At 37.7% G+C, this 19,854-nt stretch overlaps 1 protein-coding gene across 1 annotated transcript in view; it reads left to right on the forward strand.

Moving 5' to 3' along the window:
• LOC135079960 (uncharacterized) overlaps nt 1-4,631 on the forward strand; it is a 134,337-nt gene extending 129,706 nt beyond the window's left edge. Inside the window, exon 11 of the mRNA XM_063974605.1 lies at nt 3,367-4,631. Coding sequence (XP_063830675.1) covers nt 3,367-4,077 — 711 coding nt within the window. The 3' untranslated portion in view covers nt 4,078-4,631. The remainder of the gene's footprint in view (nt 1-3,366) is intronic.
• The last annotated feature ends 15,223 nt before the right edge of the window (nt 4,632-19,854 follow it).

Here is a 19,854-nt window from a genome sequence, read left to right on the forward strand (position 1 = left end):
AATTTTCATACTTTTAAACTAGTTTGTTGAACTTTAATCTTTTCTTTTGATAGCCCAACTGTCCCTTATGATAAGGAAAAAAACTAGATAGAAAAGTATCCTCATTTGTAGAAATGGCATGAGAAAAAGTAATCGCAGGTGGCAATTTTATAAAAATGCACAAAAACTTGAAAATCTTGAAAACGGTGATATTTTTACTGGGGTCAAAATTGGATGTTAGGGAGACCATGGCGAGGCCTATCGATGGTTACAGGGTTATCCATTGTTTTTGGGACACCCTGTATAAGCTCTGATTAGTTTGAAGTAAAATTGGTATGATTTTTGAAACATTTTTTTTTATTATTTGCACATTATTTTTCTAAGTCAGCTATATGTTTTCTATTAGTAGGTACTTATCAGAATTCTTAGTTACCCGGTAATTTGAAATTATCAATAGCACCTTTTTATACAATAGAGTAATTTTCACCAGTGCAAAGACAATAGCAATTTCTGTCCTATCGCCGAAAGGGCGTCCCTAATAGCCGTGCCCTAGCTAATTTCTGTCAAGCCCTAAATCAACAAGAAAAGGGCCCCATCACGGCGCAAAGTGCTGTAATCTTGCAGATCTCTTGCAAATTATAGTTGGGCAAGTCAAACATACTCAGTGTAACCGTTACTCTAACCCGTAGTCTTGTTTGTGGTTAACTGTATACTGTGTGTGGAGTTTTCATTGAATATTTAATTGAGGAACTTGCGTGAAAGCTACTGTTTTTGCATCTCGTAAACTTGACACACAATCCACTCAACATAATACAACATATTATATAGTTTATATAGGCATTAAGAAATGAACTTGATTACGCATCGTATGTATGTAAACTTGTGATTTCTGGGGCTACTAATGTGTGCTGGCAAGTTTTGGTTTTTGTTTGGTAGAAAAATAATTTTGATCAGAAAAACGCCTCCTGCCAGTCTAGTGGCTAGGTACTGAAAATGCCATGTTTCATTCCTATTACACATATGGTGTAAGATCACATGTTTTTTTTCCAGTGTGTGGTTAGTAAGGTCATTGCAAAAGAAGAGGAATAACTCAAAGTAAAAAAGACGCCACTTTTTAAAACTTTAGATGTAAGTAAAGCTCTATCTATTAAATAATGTCGTATGAGCAACATGGATTGTATGTAGTAAGGTATTTAATGCTAACTCTTTATGCAATGCTGCAACGTTACATATTTGCACAAACGGATCTTTGATAAAAAGTGTGCAGCAAACGTTCTTTGTCAACCGCCTCTTTCAATTCATTCAAAATTAATTCCAAATTCATTTTAACTTCACTGTTTTAGCATCTAATTCGTAAACGAAGCACCTCTGCTTGTCTACACCGGGATTAGTTAAATGAAAAGGGACTCACTTTTTGAGTAAAAACATCCCTCGTCCGGCGGGGTGGACCGACTTCGAATGTTTTTAGGGTTCCGTGCCCGAAGGGTAAAAACGGGACCTATTAGTTATTAAGACTTCGCTGTCTTTTCTGTCACCAGGCTAGTACCTATCTCATGGGCTCATCCGGGATAGCTAGACAGTTGAAATTCTCAAAGATGATGTATTTATGTTGCCGCTATAACAACAAAATCTAAATTCTACAGAATGTTTATTTGATTGTGTATTCACTTTAAAACAAATAGGTCGATTAAAATAAAATAAATATTAAAGGTTCGGAACCCATCGTGCGTGAGTCCGACTCGCACTTGGCCGGGTTTTTCCTTGCATTTTAAATCATAATAAGTTCACTTTCGGCGCCGCTCTCAGCATAATCAACGCGTAAAATGTTTAAGACGTTTTTGTGGCGAAACTTATCATCACAAAGTTTCCGTGGCCTTTGAAATGTTAAGTCTGCTTCTGGCCGTTGTTTTAGCTGCAGTTGTTTTATAAAACGACGCGTTTAGTGCTCGCTCGGAGACTGCAAGTCGTTGCACTCCGTGAAAATATATTGTGCTACTACAATATCTCACAAAATGAACGAATAATTTTACGAAGTGCACTCATGTTGGAGTTTTCTTTCAACTCACTTTCAAACAGCTAAAAGACACAAAAAATATATCTTTGTGTAAACCCTGACAACATTTATTTTAATCCTGATATTTAATTTCACTTTGAGAGGTTCGTCCTTTTATAAATCAGAATTTTGTTATCAAACACCAAAAATCTGCGGATAGGTATCACAGCACAAACGCCGGCGACGTCCTTTGAATGGCGATTCCCACGTCGAGCCTAACAGTATCTGGCTTGTAATCTGCTACAAACGATCTGAAAATTGATAAAAAAGCCCTCCCGTTTTTTATTCGTATCTAACCGTTCGGGTCAAAGCGGCGGATTTTAATGGAAGTATAAAAGGGCATCATTTCTGTCCATTAAATGCCTTTTTTATATTTTAAACGTTTGATCCTTTTTTATATTTGCCGTGGCGATGATCCGCGCAGATTGGCCGCTCGTGTTAATTACGACTGTCGGTGCGTCGAGTCCCGGTGGCCCACATTTACAGCGAAATTAACTCATATCGATTGCGATTTCGGTTGTAACAAAGATTTTATGTTAACAAATTTTCATATGAAACGAGTTCGAGTCTACTCGTATACACGGTGAATGAATTTTATGTTACATCAATGGTTATATCAATTATTTGTCGAATAAATCGTTACTGAAATATTGAATTTACAGTTTCTGTTTAGAAGTAGTACCTATTGATTTATTATTTATAACTAAGACATATAAAGGTCCATAAAGAGAACATAATGCCACATGCAATTCTCTCCTAGTCAACCTTTAGATGAAATAGAGAAGAGATTGATCACCTTATCTATAAGCATATAGCTTTAAAATATGTAGTCGATGCTGACGGTTATAACGTGAAGCAAAAATGAAAGGGATTGATACAAAATTCTTTCAATTATCTCAGCGGCGGCGGCGCCCTCAATAATAAATCACGGAGGTGTCGCCAGTCGCAACCCGTTACACGGCGACACTCGGAAAAAATCAAAACGAGGGGATCACAAAATATAATTTCAAATAAAAGTTCAGTCGGCAGCGGTCACAAGTTTCTTAATTAAAACTTACGTCGGACGTCGCAAGGGGAGCGAACTCTGACCCAGAAATAAATAAATAAAGGCGACGAGCACGAGTCGCTCATTTATTTGTCTAAAGGAGTTTCGCTCAGTTATCGACGACGGACGTGTCTCATAACCTCGCCGCTGCAGCCACTTCCCGCCGCACCTCCGATACCCGACTTATCTCTTTAGCGTTTATTTATTGCTACGTGCTACCCCCACAATGTGTAATCATTCTCACAGGTGTTCGTGCGGAACGAGAATCAACATATCGTTTTTGTTTCAGCACTCCATGCTGTACTTCTTCCATCACTACGAACTCCCGGTGATACTACAGCAGGCCCAACTACAGCACCTGTTACTGAGGACGCATCGAGGCATGGGTATGATGGGTCTCGCCAATATTGCCGCTCTCGCCAGCGGAGCGGCATACCACGACGCACCGGGTGGCACGGGCACTGGCACGCAAGCCACACCCCCCACAACCCAGTCCACTACCCAAACTGTTCAAAACACCGTCCAGTCTACTACGCAAACGTCACCATCTGTCTCCACAGCTCAAACTAACACCACTCATACAGGTGACGTCATATCATCCAGATCAACCTCGACTGAAACTGTCGCAGCAGGCACAAACACAATTTCGTCCGTCGAAAGCGATGACGCGCCTGCTGCTCCTACGATAGATAGCAGAAGCGACAAACACGTTGCAGCAGTCGGTCAAGTTATCAGAATCGAAGAAATCGCAACGTTAACAAACCCGAAGGCGATCAGAGAGGGTTCTACCGGCCATTCCACTAGTGTCGGCCTTGAGAATGAGCAGGTCCACTCCTCAAGTGCTGCTCAGGCCGTGAATGTAAGTCCAGTTGAGACCCTGGACCGCAGACGGAACAAAGGCGTCGGCACAGACCAGGGTGACCCCCCCTTACTGCCAGAGCCATCGGACTCTAGCAGAATCGCTCCTAGAGCCTCGCCCGAGGCCGACGACTTAGATTAACATACAGTACTTGTAATCAATAGTTGCATTCAATATCTATGTATTTTCGAACTTTTGCAGCTTATGTGAAAAGTTATGACGCGTTAGAGTGAAATATTCTATAATAAATACTTAAAACATGGACTTATCTAGTTAAGGAAGATTTGTCGTTAACGTAAGATGGTGGAATCGTCACAATGAAGAATTATACAAAGTGATTTATGTTCCGTACGAGTTATTTTGTAGATAACTTATTTCTGAAAGGTGATTGTAGTGTTTAAGACTATAACTATGCTGCCATTGTAACAGCAATATGTAAATATTTATGTAACAATAAATAAATAATAGAATCTTAAATTGTGTTACATAGAGTTTGTAATATGTTATTTTCATATGCTTTGAGCGCAGACGTGGCAGACTCTTCAGTGATTTAGTTTATTGCAATAAAATAGTTTTGTTCATTAATAAGTTTCATTTTTTACCATTTTTTTCTATATTGTGTAGGAACAGGTTGTTAAGAAGAATTTAAGAGAGATTCTTGCTTTCAATATTAAATTCGAGTTTTCCGAAATTAATTTCATGTGTTTTTCTTTGTACTCCTCTGAAAATTTTCTTCTAATGTCAGATAAATCACAATTACTCAGAGTTCGTTAGTTGTTGCATAATATGATATTATGGTACATTTCTCATGACTGTAGGATTTTTACGTGCATTTAGATTTAGACTTCTTTCGTCCCTTAGGGACGTAGCAATGCGATATCGAAATCGCATCTACTATTATTATCTAGCTAGAGTAGAAGTGTTCACAGCTATAATTCTTTCAACCTGAGCTTTACACCTTGTACTTATAAGTTCACATCTACATAATATCATATCATGGGTTTGAGTCCCATCTGATCTCTGAAGTATAGATTTTCTTCAAGATAAAATCATTTTCTTGTCACTACAATATATCAGATACTAGATCATTTTAGCCGCATGATGTCCACTGCTGAACATAAGCCTTCGGGACAATGATTTTCAGATTGGCCGGTTTTAGGAAGCGGCCTATCATATGTGGTGAGTATTGATTCCAAATATATTTTTAAGACAAACATGCTTTATTATGATTTTGTCATTTTAATATTTCTGTTCTCTTTATAATTTCTCAAATAATAAAGAAATTGGTGGCATCCAGTAAATTATTTCAGGAAAAGAAGGATTGAAATTTCTCAAATAGCTAACATTCCGCTCAGTGTTGCTTCGGGGCTGAAGAAAAATGAAAGAGGTTTTTCTTTTAAATATTTATTACATTTTGTTTTTATACATTTTATAAATGCCAGACGTAGCAGTTTTGCTTGATATAAATCTAGGCAGGTATTTTTTATAAGATTAATCGTCAAACAGTGAAAAAAATTCTGCTACTTAATTTTTCTGACAAAAACATTTCATATATAAACAATCAAAAATTTAGTGATCTATACAGTTTAGTTTATACATTTATAAGTGTTTATAAAAAGAATATTTATTTCTTTTAGAAACTTTACTTTTCAAAAACGCGAAATCAAAAGTAAAAGAAAATGTTGATTGATGGGGCTGATTGGTAGTGGCTTGAAGGCTGCTATCCAGACTGCTGCAATTGATGTCACCACCACAGCAAGACTGCACCTGGAAGTAAAAAGGTATTAGTATGCAATCAAAACCATCAGGACTCGGGTTCAGTTAATTTTCATTTCACAAAATAGGATTGGAAAGTTAATAACAGTTTAAAAAGATTTTCTCATAGCATCAATATTATAATCACAAATTTTTATTACAAAAAAATATATAATATTTTAGTTTTAAAATTATTATTATTTTATAAATAAATCACATATTAAATCAACTGATTGTCCGAGCCCCGATTTAATAGAATGAGTCAATTCATATCATCATTATTACTTATATGAGCCTCTAAGGCTTGTAATCTGAATGATAATTAAGTAAGTATAATCGTCAGTGGAAAGGAAAAAAGACTAAAGCGCCAAAACCGTACTTGTGGGAAATGAGGATCAAAGTTTTTTTTTTACGAAAAAAATTCGTATCTCTTTTGGTATTAATGTTAAACAGTTCTTTTAAAATGCAATCGTGTTCTTGATTTTTTGCCTATATTTTAATGAAAACACCAGGTTTGTAGCTCTTTTAGATCGTAAAATAGGTGTCGCTTTAGAAAAAGAGTTATGAAAATTCATTAAATGTTAGTCAGGGTAAAACTGCTAACCTCCATTTATATTCAAATATCCAGCAACCAATAAGTGCTAAATAGTTTGAACAACCTTTTTGATAAAAGAGAAAAAATACTTAGTGAGATACAGCTTAATAAGTAAGTCGAAGATAAATTACTAAACTACAAAATAAGATAGTAGCATGCGCCAGCGAAAAAATGCGTAAGAAGCGATATTATCCATGGAGCCTACATGAATATTTGCTTACTTACGCAGACCCTATAGAACGAATATAAGCAAATGTTACTAAACTCTAACTGCATTAAACGTTTTAAGCAAAAGTAATGCTTAAAGATTGAATAGGTATTATGTTTTATGACAAAAAATGCTTAATTTATCCTGACATCATGCATAATTGATTGTCATTACTTCTAACCGGGTACGGGAGTGGTAGGTAATTACTATATTTTGAATTATAGTGAACAAACGTAGGGACACTTAACAATTTTAATGACCACCACCAACCACTGGTGGGAACCTTTGGTGGGATGGACATGGTGGGTGGTGACTTACGCGGCCACCACCATGTCCATCCCACCAAAAAAGCCAAACCACACACTGATAGTCTCATCGACGGACTCGTGCATAACCGGCGACGCGTCTTTCCATTCTATACATAGCCAGAACGCAAGGGTGTGAAACTAATCGAGTATAGTTTGGATGTGACTTTTTTTACTAAGCTCCTCCAAACTATACACGACTAGTAAGCATACGCTGCGTACTGCTCGCGTATAGTTTGTAGTGACTGAGGTCAATTATCTTACTCCAAAATATACATCGTCAGTACGCATACGGACTAATCATGTATGTATTGTAATATGTTCGCGATTACAATAATAATAATAATAAATTTTTATTTCAGGAAAAATATTTTCCATAGTGGGTTAGTAGTTACAGATGTACTTATAAACTTATAAGCTAGTGTTAGTAATTAAAACAAAGAGAATGGATAAAGAAAACCTAACCTACTTTACATTTACAATGTATACGCGAGTACTTAGTTGCATGCTCGTCATTTTGACTTATTTACCTCTCTTTCTATTAATATTAATTCATAACTGCGTGTCTACTTTAAACATTGAATCAATTTCGACACGTGCCATTGTTTTGATAAAGAGTTTTTTGGTGTTTCATATTCTGCCATAGAAAAGATATTTGTTTTGGGGCTGAATAACTCTTAAATTAAGAATTATGTATGTCAAAATGATTTTTGTTCTTGAGATAAAAGCTTATAAATAAAAATAAATATCCCTGGACATTTTACACTGCGCTTCTAGTCCCAAACTAAGCAAAGCTTGTACTATGGGCACTAGATAACGGATATAAACATACATAAATACTTTTTTTGTAAATATGTACAATTGTACATACTTATTATACATAGAAGACACCCAGTCCAATACAAACAAATATGTTCATGCACACAAATTAATGTTTGTACTGTGCGGGAATCGAACCCGCTACCTCCGGAACAGTTATCCGTTTCGAACCACTACACCAAACGGTCGATAATTTTAGTTAATAATGCACGTTTAACTTTCTTCATTCACTCTCACTAATAAAAAAAAAGAAATCTACCTAATCAATTTAATTTCAGAAACCACTTACTTACATTAGTGTTATAAATCTAGATTTATTATAATAATAACTATGTAGATTCAGTAAAATAATAATATTTTATGTAATAATTAATGAATTTAAAAATGGCATCACCGTACGTGATCTACATAGGTAGTTCTTATTTCTAATCTCGAGGACAAAGCAAGAGCATAATATCTAATAAATGTAATAATTTTAAATATAATTCCATATTTTATTAAATCAAATCAACTAAACACACTCTAGTCAACTGTAAGTGGTGTAGTATAGTTTGGAGCGAAGACGGAATCCATCCACGAATCAAACTATACACGATCAGTACGCAAAATTCGTGTATAGTTTGTAGTGACCGATTTACAAAGAGACACTCCAAATTGTACACGAGCAGTTTCCTATGGGTGCGTTCTGGCCATGTATAGAACGGAAAGACGCACCGGCGACAATGTCATAAGACCGTCAGAACCACTTTTGACTTCAAAATCAAAGGTCTAAAGGTGGAAAAGGATGACAATCTAAAGGCCCAAAATAAGAAACTCTACAATGCTATGGATGGAAGTGTCGCCCATTCTGTACAAACGCTTGTTCGAGGCGGGGGCAGTCCACATAGGTCTGGAGATAAAACCGGTAGAAGACCCCACTAGTGAAATGCGCCAAATGCCTCTGTTTTGGACATACAAAAGCCCTATGCAAAGAGGAAGAGGAACTGCGGAGGAACTTACTCATGGCTAAACTGTCCAGCCTGAAAATAAGGCACACCACTATCGTGGAAAAAATGCGAGGGCGAGAACTGTCACATCCAACATCCACCACTACATGGCATTCAGTGATAAAGTGATGAATGCCCAGAAAAACAAAAGTAGGACTACTTAGCGCTTTCCAGAACAGCATACTGCTAAGAGCATCCTAAACATGCAGAGTTCAAATCTCCTAAAAGACCGTGTCCGTGGTCTTTTGGGAGATTTGATTTGATTTGTGAAAGCTCAACATCATCTGAGCTAACCTGAGACGCTCCAAGCAAGCCACTGCCGAACTGCTGCAAGCAGCCGAGGACAAGGACATAACCATAGCACTCGTTCAAGAACCCTACATAGGATCCAGTGGAGGGTTAAGCAATTTCCTGGTTCAAAAGTCATTAAGTGCACCCTCAATCGGCAGAAACCAGTCAAAGCCGCGATTATAGTCTTTGGTGACCGATTGAGTCATTCACGACCCCTAACTAGTCACGGAGACGGAGGCCGCGGTAACACTGGAGGCAGGCAGGCTAAAACTAGGAATTGTGTCCGTGTATTATGAGGGAGACAATCCAATTTGAGCTTTAGATATAACGCACAAAGCGGTATGAAAAAGCTAAACACCCAAAAAATCATTATAGGGGGAGACGTGAACGCCTACAACCAATGGTGGGGCAGCGTTTCCGAAAGCTTAGGTGAAGCTTACAGTTCCTTCTTTCAAAAAATATCGACAGGGCAGATTGCGCACAAGCAAAGTGAATGTGTTAGCGTGCAGTAAGCCACTACTGGGTAGGATTAAAGAGAAAGTGGACAGAACGCTAGTCACTTCAGACCACAACGCCATAACCTATTCTCTCTGTCTGGGTGAAAGTGCGGCAACAAGAATACGCACAGAAGACCAGCGAGGCGCAAACAAAGTTCTGCTCGACACATGAGAGAGAAAACATGTGGGATAGAATCTATGGAGTCATCGGGAAAGCTCCAGAGACAAGAGGACATGCTCCTGAATGGTTTTAACGGCAAGACTGGGCAGAGTGCCCAGAACAATCAGCTGATCCAGATGATTCCATGACAATAGATAAACCACACCACACGCGTCACCGACAACTGATAGAGAGCGAAACTTAAGAAGAGCAAACAGCAAACGATCCCCCTTTACCGAGGCAGGAGTGGAGGCCGTGCTTAACGTGCAAAATCCAAAGAAAGCCCCGGGACCGGATGGTTTCCCGCCGATATTTATGTACCAGAGCTATTCGTAGCGAAAGGGAGATATTCATGGAAATTACAAACAAATGCCTATCTATAGCGTATTTCCCCAAACAATGGAAGACGGCTCACTTCATCCTCAAGAAGCCAGGGAAAGACTTATCTTGCCATTAGTTTGGGAACTTTTCTTGATAGAGCAGCATATACTGCAGGCAGGCCAATTAGACGGCGCGGCGCCCATACAATAGTGTTTGTTACCCTTTTTTCTTGGCTTGTGGATCTGAGACGTGGTCGCTTATATAGGCCTCATAAGAAGGGTCAAGGTCGCCCAAAGAGCGATGGAGCGTGCTATGCTCGGAGTTTCCCTGCGTGATCGAATCAGAAATGAGGAGATCCGCAGGGGAACTAAAGTGACTGACATAGCCCGCAGAATCGCTAAAATCTAGTGGCAGTGGGCGGGGCACGTAGCTTGCAGAGCTGATGGCTGCAGGGGTAGAAAATTTCTGGAAAAAGAGTAGCAACCACGAGCCGGAAGTCGTGATGAGGGCAGGCCTCCCACTAGGTGGACCGACGATCTGGAGGTGGTGGTTGCAGGAGGTGCCTGGATGCGAGCGGGGCGGGCCCGGTCTTTGTGAAAATCCTTGGGGGAGGCCTGGCCTTGGGGAACCCACAGTGGATATCGTTCGGGCTGAAACGAACGAACACTTTTTTTCAATGACTGAGTGCATTGAATCCACCGGCATAAATGTGTGCCCAGGGAGCAAATTATTTATTTGGATAGTTGCAATATTCTTGCATCTTTGCAGGCACTTGTGAGTGACCCGAGTGCGTAGTGTGTGCTTATAGTCACAAGTGTGTTTGAGATGTCTTTGTTAATAATACTTAACTACTATAGTTTTTGCTTTGATTAATGCTCTCATTTTCGCTAAAATACTTTAAAGCTTATTAAAAAATGGCTACTTTTTGCTAAAGCGCCAAAATTAATCGAATCTTGTTCACTTACTTTTGCTTACACGCCAAATCATTTTGAACTACAACCATGAATAACTACTAATATACCAATGAACTATAAAACTCAAAAAGCTCGAATTGCTAAAGTAACAGGTCATTCGAGTTCTTAAATAACAAAAAAATACTTAATGTTGTGAAAGCAAAAATATTTTGCCAGCAAAAAAACCCTTACGCGACACTTGTTGCAAAAACACTGAAAACACGTCGTTTTAGCAGCGACGAGGGCGGTGATTTTAGAAATACTTAAAATTTTCAAAGTGCTAAAGCGCCAAAAAAGTCATCGGATTGAGTTGAAACCTAGATAGATCGACGCAGAAAAAAAAATCCTATCCAACAATGTATATAACTCATTTTGGCCAAAATGGCGCTTTAGCATTTTTTCCTTTCCACTGACGAATGATTGAGTTTGAATAACTTTTAAATGTTGTTTCAGAATACAAGCCTTACTGCTACACGTAGCTTTCATAGAACCTAAACACTTTATTAAGTACGTATCATGCAGAGTAATTATTGGTTACATTTCTAAAATAATGACACTACCTTTTAAATATTTAGGCTGGGTTACACCATCTTCCTTTAACTTTAACAAACGTCAAAAATCTGTCAAACTCCTTACAAAAAACACCGGTTATAGTTACTGTTAAAGTTAGAAGGTGCAACTCGGCCTAGTATTGTTAATTTCCAAGATACACTTCTGCAACTGCTAGCAGCATACACTGGAACCCTATCATTCTTTTAAAGGTACAGCAAAAAAGTATTACAATATCGCACAATATTAGGTAGATAGGTAGGTACACTTTTCAGGCTATGTGTTTCATAATCTTATTACTTTCAGGCAATCAGTGTAGAACATTTATAGGTACTGTTTCCAAATACGTATGATCATCTACTTACTAGTAACATCAATATTACATACATTTAAATACATGTAACTGTCACATTTGGTGTTGACCTGTGAAATTGTCGTCTTGTAGGTAAAATGTGAAAAACGCTATTTTAACCGACTTCGACAAAAAGGAGGAGGTTCTCAATTCGGTTGGTATATTTTTTTTCAGTAAAATAAAAATGACTGGAGGAGTTATTGAACAAGGTTCGTTCATAATAATTTGCAACATTTCGACAATTTCACAAGCAAGCACATTTTATACAGATCTAATTCTACATTAGCTCTAGGAGCTACTGTTGTTTTCTCCTCTATCAGGATACGTGTACCTCACAGATCGTGATAGAAGACAATCGCCACATCCTCCTGACTTGATTGAAGATACTGATGCTTTTTTCCTTGTCAGCTACGTGTATTCTCAAGCAATAACATCTCACAATGTGTGTTAATTCCCCAAGAATACGCGTGACCTTCAAGTAATGGTTATCTTCTTTCTTCTCCATCTTCTTTCTTCTAGAGCGTTCCCAATTCGAGAGGTGTACTGAGAGGCGATGTACCTTACAGGTCGTCCGATAGCGCGTCGCGGATTCGCTTGCTACTGAACAAACTGTCGTACATTACCTTCCAAATAACCTCTCGAATAAGGAAGCACAGATCTGGCAAACAACACTCAATTGTTGAACTGGAGAACCGTTTATTATAAACGATCCACTTTGGAAATCAAGTGTGTTCAATAATCGCACGCTGTTTCGACACAGATCTGGATACACCACATACGTGCAACAGTTCATACAAATACTATATCCAGTCACATGATCAGGTTATTGGTTTTGATCCTTGCCGCATTACCCAAAGCCATGTGTATCAACATTCAACACACCGCTTTGATGTCGACCCAAATTAAAAGCTATTTGCACTGATAAATTTATCGCATTTGCGGCAAGGATTTAAATCATACAGATAGTACCTACATTCAATTACACATTTTTCATTCATAACATGTCAAAATAAAAATAAATCATAATTAAAACATAAATAAAAAATCTAAATAATACAGCAACATAACCAACACAAATGACAGCACATTCATAAAGGAAAGCACTCAATCAATATTTGTTTCTACTTAACTATTTCCGTAGTCGAACTCGCAAGAAGGGCACTGGACTAATCGCAGGGTCTGTTGCGGGGGCACGAACCGGTAATCCGGACAACCGGGCCGTCCGGTAATCCGGCAACCGGGTCCGGACGCCGGACATCGCTGGATTACTGCAACGAAACAAGCACTGATTGTCGAGACTAAACGATGCTACGGGATTTGTTGTTTGATGCACCTGGGTGTTTGTGCGGATTTCAGTGATATCCGTTCGCGCTTTTGTAGCGCTATTATGCAATCATAAGCGTCTAAATGGGGTTATTAAATTAACTGAATTGTTATACCAATAAATTTGAGAATTCAGTGAGAATATGAACCTTGATTTAACCTATTTAAAATATTGTTACTTTGATGTTAGTTCATATCAACATAGGAACTTATTACACGACTGTGTGATCATAATTTGAAAGAATATTCATTATTTAAATCCATTCAGGTGTTGAGCGACAAACAAATCCATACCTAGCTAGCAGCATAATCATAAAAGTATTTTGTCCCCAAAAAAAACGTATCATAAATATATAATAACCAACACTTCGCTCTTAAGAAGTAGCGATAAAATCGTATCAGTAGCAGTATTTTCTGATCCAAAATCGATAAAACTAAATCCCACTTTACATTAACCTATCACGTGCCGATTTCCACAAAGCGGCACTAACAAAAGACAATACTTTAACAGCTTGTAAAGGTGTTAGACCTTTTAGGGTTGCCAACAATCGGATATCAAACGGTCCCCGATAGGGTTTATCCGGTTATCTGGCCTTTGATCCGGGCCTTTGATGTGCCGCCTTTGTGCACCCCTAACCTGAGAGGGAAGATACTCCAAGACACTATTAGTAGCCTGTTAAAGGTTTTGTCAAGCTTTTGCTACATGGATAGTATAATATCGAGTACGTTTTTAATAATGTTATTTTCTTGTCTGTTAGAGACAAAGATAAATAAATAAAGATTGCAATGCAGATGCAAATATTGGAATTTAACTTGTACTTGTAGAGGCTTGCTTATTTAACAGCAATTATTTAGAAACGTAGTTTGTGAAGATCATTAGGCTCTATGAAAGATGTGACCATAGACTCAATTTGTAGAGTCATTAGCAATGTGGGTAGTTTGAAAAGTTTTCTAAGTCCTTCTAATAAAATTGTGTATCAATTTAAATTCAAAGTGCAAAGAAGCTTCTGGCGAAAAGTTACCAAAACTGCAAATAGCTGTTGCGAATAGGTAGCTACCAACTGTATCTGTGAAATATTTAAACATATTCCTATATTCGATAATAATCTTGTGAAAATTGTAGTGTGTGCCTTCAGCAGTGAACATGAAATGTGATGTGTGCCTTCAGCAGTGAACATGAAGTGTGATGTGTGGTGGTGTGCAAGAAGAAAATGCATAACGAAGGAGTTACGGAGGCTCGGGTATACTGCACATTGTCATAGTAAGGTAAGTGATTTTATTATACTGTTTAAGATTTGATTGCAAAGAGACCATTGAAGTTACTTCGCTAGTAGCAAGACTTTTATACCCAGAAATAACTAAAAGCACCAGCATTTATTACATCTCCAAGTTGAACGGTGGATACTACCACCTCAGTAAATATCTGAAACGTTACATAAGTAGCCTTAAATAGTTTAGCTGTTACACCTAGGCTAAAATAATTTTTAACAAGCTTATTGTTATTGAAATTATTTTTTAGTATAAAGGAGAATTTATTAGAATTTCAAGATCACAATAAAAATCTGGTTGTATCCACTCTACACAGGTCCTATCAGCCACCACATACGTTCAATGGACCATTTACATAATGCTACTCGCGGTAACATTCACTTACAATACAACCCGGATCCGCCATTCAATCCCCCTGCATCTGAATTCAGATCGAAAACCAAAAGCAAAAGGTCGAAAGTAGATTACTAGAGAACACAACAGACACCCGGTATGCCATTGTAGCAGTAGACCGAAAATAAAGGTATAGTTCCAAAATACTGGACTGTCCTATCGATGACATTGACAGTGGGGCGCCACCGTCAATACCGGATCGCTGGTTCCGATTTTTGCCATGTTGGAAACCATATAGTTCAACGATGGTAGCGCCCCCCTGTCATTGAGTTTGGTGGGACAGTTCAGCGTGGGTCAACTATACACTGAAAATGGAATGGAGATTTTTAGAATTACTTAGTACGAGTTTTATGAAAAATGTGTAATGAGTTTGATTTGAAAACGAATTTCGAATTCTAAATTCGAATTTGAATAGTTTTGAAGATGGTCCGTTTCTAAAAAACCAAAAAAAGTATAAATTAAATACTGGCTGGAAAATGCATAATTATGACAGAGAAGACTTCTACCAAAAAGGTAGGACCTAAAAAACAATGAAATAATTTGGTGCACGGATGCAGGGTTTAACTTTTCGGATACGAATCATCGAAATCTCTTTCCAATCGATTGTGGAACATCGGAACATTTGTTCCAGACCCCGTGTGTTGGTAATCGTGATTGTTTATTGTTTTCACTGTCAAAGTAAAATGCAAGTTATTCGCGTCGCAACGATAAAAATAAACTATGGCCATCGTTTTCGTGTTACGTTCAACGTTTACAAATGCTCCGTTTTTCTGTAAAAAAAATTGGTTTATTTTGTAAAGTTTTTGAAACATTACGGCTTAGTAAATACCGTGTATTTGAGGGGGGTATTAAATAAGTAGGTACCTTAGTCCCAATTGAGTTCAATGAGAAACTATTTTAAGACCGTTAATCTACAACGACGCCGAAATTTCGATTAAACGCGAGGATTGACTTAATACCTATTTAAATATTTAGATTGACTACAAACTTCAGTTTCTTCTTCAGTGAGGAATTCTTTATTTTTATCACTTATTATTAAGACTCTAAAACTCAATATGCAATACGTACCTAGCATATTATAACAGCATCATGAAGCATAGTATACAATGAAAAACCCTGTCAAACGGTATTTATAACAAAACGCCCTACATATTAATTAACCGCAAAATCGCCTACATTTCGTAACATTGCATGCCTCAAACAATTGTTCAGGGGTATTAATATTTCCAAAGGGCCCCTATTTTTCCGCGCTATTATATCTGAAAGCTTCGTTTGCCCGCTTACAATTCGTCCTGGGGCGTGCGGTCGCCACAAAGCAAAATTAATTTTAAAATACACCGAAAGAAATTAACTTTAGCGAGGGAAGGTGGAAGTTCCGAGGGCACTTGGAGACTTGGAAATAATAAAAAGAGCCGCCCGGGGACAAACGTAGTTCCGCTGTGACCACAATCGTCGGTAATGGTCTGTCTCAAACTTATATGGGACTTTTGATGGGTCTTGTGGAATTGAAACTGTGATGTATGATTTTAGTCAGTTTCTGCTAACGAATTCACGTGTGGCTTGTGATTGTCTAAATGATGGATTCTTCTTTCCTCATTCGCCAGAAGATTCTTCTTTCATATCCAAACCGCTGAACCATTTTTTTATTATTTTTGCTTCAGCAGTTCAAGGATTGCCTATCATAAGTCTCAATTAAAACATATTTGTATAGACTAAAGATACTGCAGTATTTTAGATGATAATGCTATGCTTTTAGCATTCCTCTCTCTCTAGTTATGATAGATAGAAATGTGTACTGTTCTCAATCTTAAACGTTCATTATCCTTTAACCAAACAATCCAGTCTAGCACTTTTTAATTGCTATGCTAATAAATTTCAAGTGCTCGTCAATTTAAAAGTGAACGATAAAGTCGAGTCTTAAATAAAAGACACTTCCAATATTAATAACTGCCCGACCCCTGGTAATGCTAGCTCGCCAAAACAAACAAAATTGGCTCAGTTTAACATCTTAATTAGTGCCGTCTCGGGTACTTGAATACCTGATCATTTTCTGAGAGCAGCTGCTCACATTTCTTCGTCGCGATTGTGCCCCGCCGAGCTTAAGGTTGGTTTTCGTTGGAGCTGAGACGGCGACGATTTCTGCTGCGTCGAAGCGGAGCCCAGACGGAGATGATCTTTCTTTAAAATAAAAATTTATCAATTACTTAGTACTAGTGGAACAGGTTGTGCAAGATATCAGAGCGGTCTATGGAATAATGTGATATTATTTCAAGGACTGCTCTGTTCTCTTGTACAACCTACGTATATACCTGTACGTGTGAAGATGATTGGCTGTGGATGTAAATTGAAATAATAAATTAAGTAAAGCGGTAACGACTGATTAAACTACATTTTTAATTTTAAAATTGAGAAAACAGACGCTAAAATCAGCGTAAGTATTTTGATAATTTAATAACGTCAAGCCTATTTCAAATTCGGTAGTTCATGTTATCCTCAACACGAGAGATTTTTATTTCTCTCTCTCTTAATATGAATTGCATTACAGCAATAAGAATACATCTTTTCCACCTTCTCCGCTTCCACGAAACCGTAGCTTGTGAGCTAAGACATTACAGACAAAATGTTGTATTCCTTTTTACTGGAGACGGGGATAATCGAACTGCCAATCCAGACGAGGACAAAGCAGCGGCGGAACTACTCGGTGACTAATAGATCATCCTGCTCTTTAGAACGTTACAACGTCGCTGCGGGATCGCTTGTTGCGGTATAACGTCAATTTGAAAGACATGACGTGAACGCGATTTTGTTGCAATTTTAGATTAATAAAGCGTTGCGGTCGTGGCGTGTTAACATGTTAGTGTAACATGATAAATGTGTCACTTAAATCATTGAACTAACGGATTACATAAGATGCACGGATAGCTGCCTCAGCGTACATTTTTCAATATTCAAAAATTTGGCCAAAAAAGTTTGGAATATTGACAATTTTGTTTGTCAGTTAAAATTATTTATCTATTAAAAATAGCCCTTACAAATAAATAACTAGCTCTATGAAGAATAACCATGTATAAAATAAAAAGAAGGGCAGAAGTAAAGAGAGAAGAGAGAAGATCCAAAATAAAATTGATGACTAAAATAAATATTTGCTGTGCTGGAGGCTTGTGTCAGTTATTTTCTAACTTAAAGCCCTAGCCTTCGTATAAATATGAAGACTATGACTTTAAGTGGCTCCTAGTATATTCTCCGGTCGCCTTTAGTGTTTCATCCATGACAGACTTCGGAAATGAGGCTTCAAAACAATCTCTTTAATATCCTTTAGGAGTATTATATGGCGTCTTCATTACTTTAGACGAAATTAACTTTTAGTTGGAGGTCTGGGTAATATAATCCAAAAGCATTTTCTAGAGACTGCGTTGGACGGATTCTTGTGTACTTCTTCTTCGAGTAATATTACGTTGCGAGTATATTTATCTTCATTTTACGTAAGTACTGGGAGCTTAATTTTTCTGCGAATATTGGTCTATATTCCAATGTTCCCCTTACTATCTATTAGGAGGATTTCAATTTTAATATTCGTTTTCAGTTTCACAACCATAGATGATTTCTTCCTATCTTGTGTGCATTAATTTTCATGTTCGTATCGTTTATGTTTTTTATTCTCAAGTTGGTTGAACTTGGCGTTTATTTTGCTTGAAGTTTCCTTTCGTCTTCTTTTCGACGTCGTATCTTGTAATATGAAATCTGTAACAAAAAGATAAAATTCTATTAAGATTAATCCATTATTCATTTATTTAGTAAAGTAAGTAACTTATAGGAACTTATAAGAAAACGGTCTGGAAACAACCTGTGATGTAATATTACATTTTTTTATATCTTAGAACTGTAGGTACCGATCAAATAATTGACGAAACTAAAATTTTATCACAAAAAACTTTAGCAACAGTCTATGAAAATCAAGTATCTGCAATAAACAAATCGGGGAACAAAATCTGTTGTCGCGTTATTCATGATTCATGCCGGTGACTTTCAAAGTCTGCCTGAAAATATGCAGGCGGTCGGGGCAGGCGGCAGACAGGGCTGGCCAATCTTTATGTAACTTGGAAATTTTAATCTAAGTAGTTGCTGAAAACTTGACTTAGGTACAGACTAGTTTTGGAGGAATTTTCATATTGCTTCTGAATAAAATTGTGTGACTTTTTAAGTAAAATGTTTTTCAAGCTATGAACATTAAATAATGCATGTAAAACGCAGACTAGGTCAACCAACATGTCTCCCCATCTGCACCCGCAAAGAATTTCTCGACGCAAAAAAGGTGAATAACCATTTTCCTATCAAGCCACTAGTTAGCCAATAATCTGCCTGGAAAAATTCTAAAAAGGTGTCATCTGGGGATCAGTAAGCCAAGATAAGCCAGAAACGACAATAATCTGCCTGTAAAGGTTTTTAAAAGTCAGCACCTGAAATCTAGATGAGCCAGGAACGATCAGCGTTTTCCCCATCTAGTCTCTAGTACGCCAATATTCTGAAGATCTGTATACCAGGGTGAGCCAAGATCTACCATTTTCCCACTTGTTGGCCAACTCTGGCTCTGGCGGGGCGCAGGTGGCTGCGTCGGGCCCTCGACAGATAATTAAAATGCTAATGAGCCGAGAGACTTGATCGTTTCGGCGGTTCGGCGTGGCTTTTGTTTTAGGAAACCAGTGTACAAGTTTCGTGGCTGAATCACGGTAATAATTGAACGCGAACATTGTGTAGGTTGTAAGACTTGTAAGGTTATATTTAATTTGGAAATGATGTTACGGGACTTTTACTTTTACTTCAGACTGTGGTGTGTGACATTGCTTCTAAATCTATTTCAACGTGGTACAGCAAAAGTGAGTAAAATAAGTGAATATTAGGTGCAATGGGCGCAATGAGCAGATATAACTTTTAAGAAGCTGTAATTTCTGGGCTCCCATTCTAACATTGGGCACAAACTGAAACGAATTGTCCTTAGTCTATTTTTAGGGTTCCGTACCTCAAAAGGAAAAAACGGAACCCTTATAGGATCACTTTGTTGTCCGTCCGTCCTTCTGTCAAGACCCTTTATCTCAAGAACGCGTGAACGTATCAAGCTGAAATTCACATGAAATACTCAGGTCT

Source organism: Ostrinia nubilalis, chromosome 17, assembly GCF_963855985.1.
Source record: "Ostrinia nubilalis chromosome 17, ilOstNubi1.1, whole genome shotgun sequence".
NCBI lineage: Eukaryota > Metazoa > Arthropoda > Insecta > Lepidoptera > Crambidae > Ostrinia > Ostrinia nubilalis.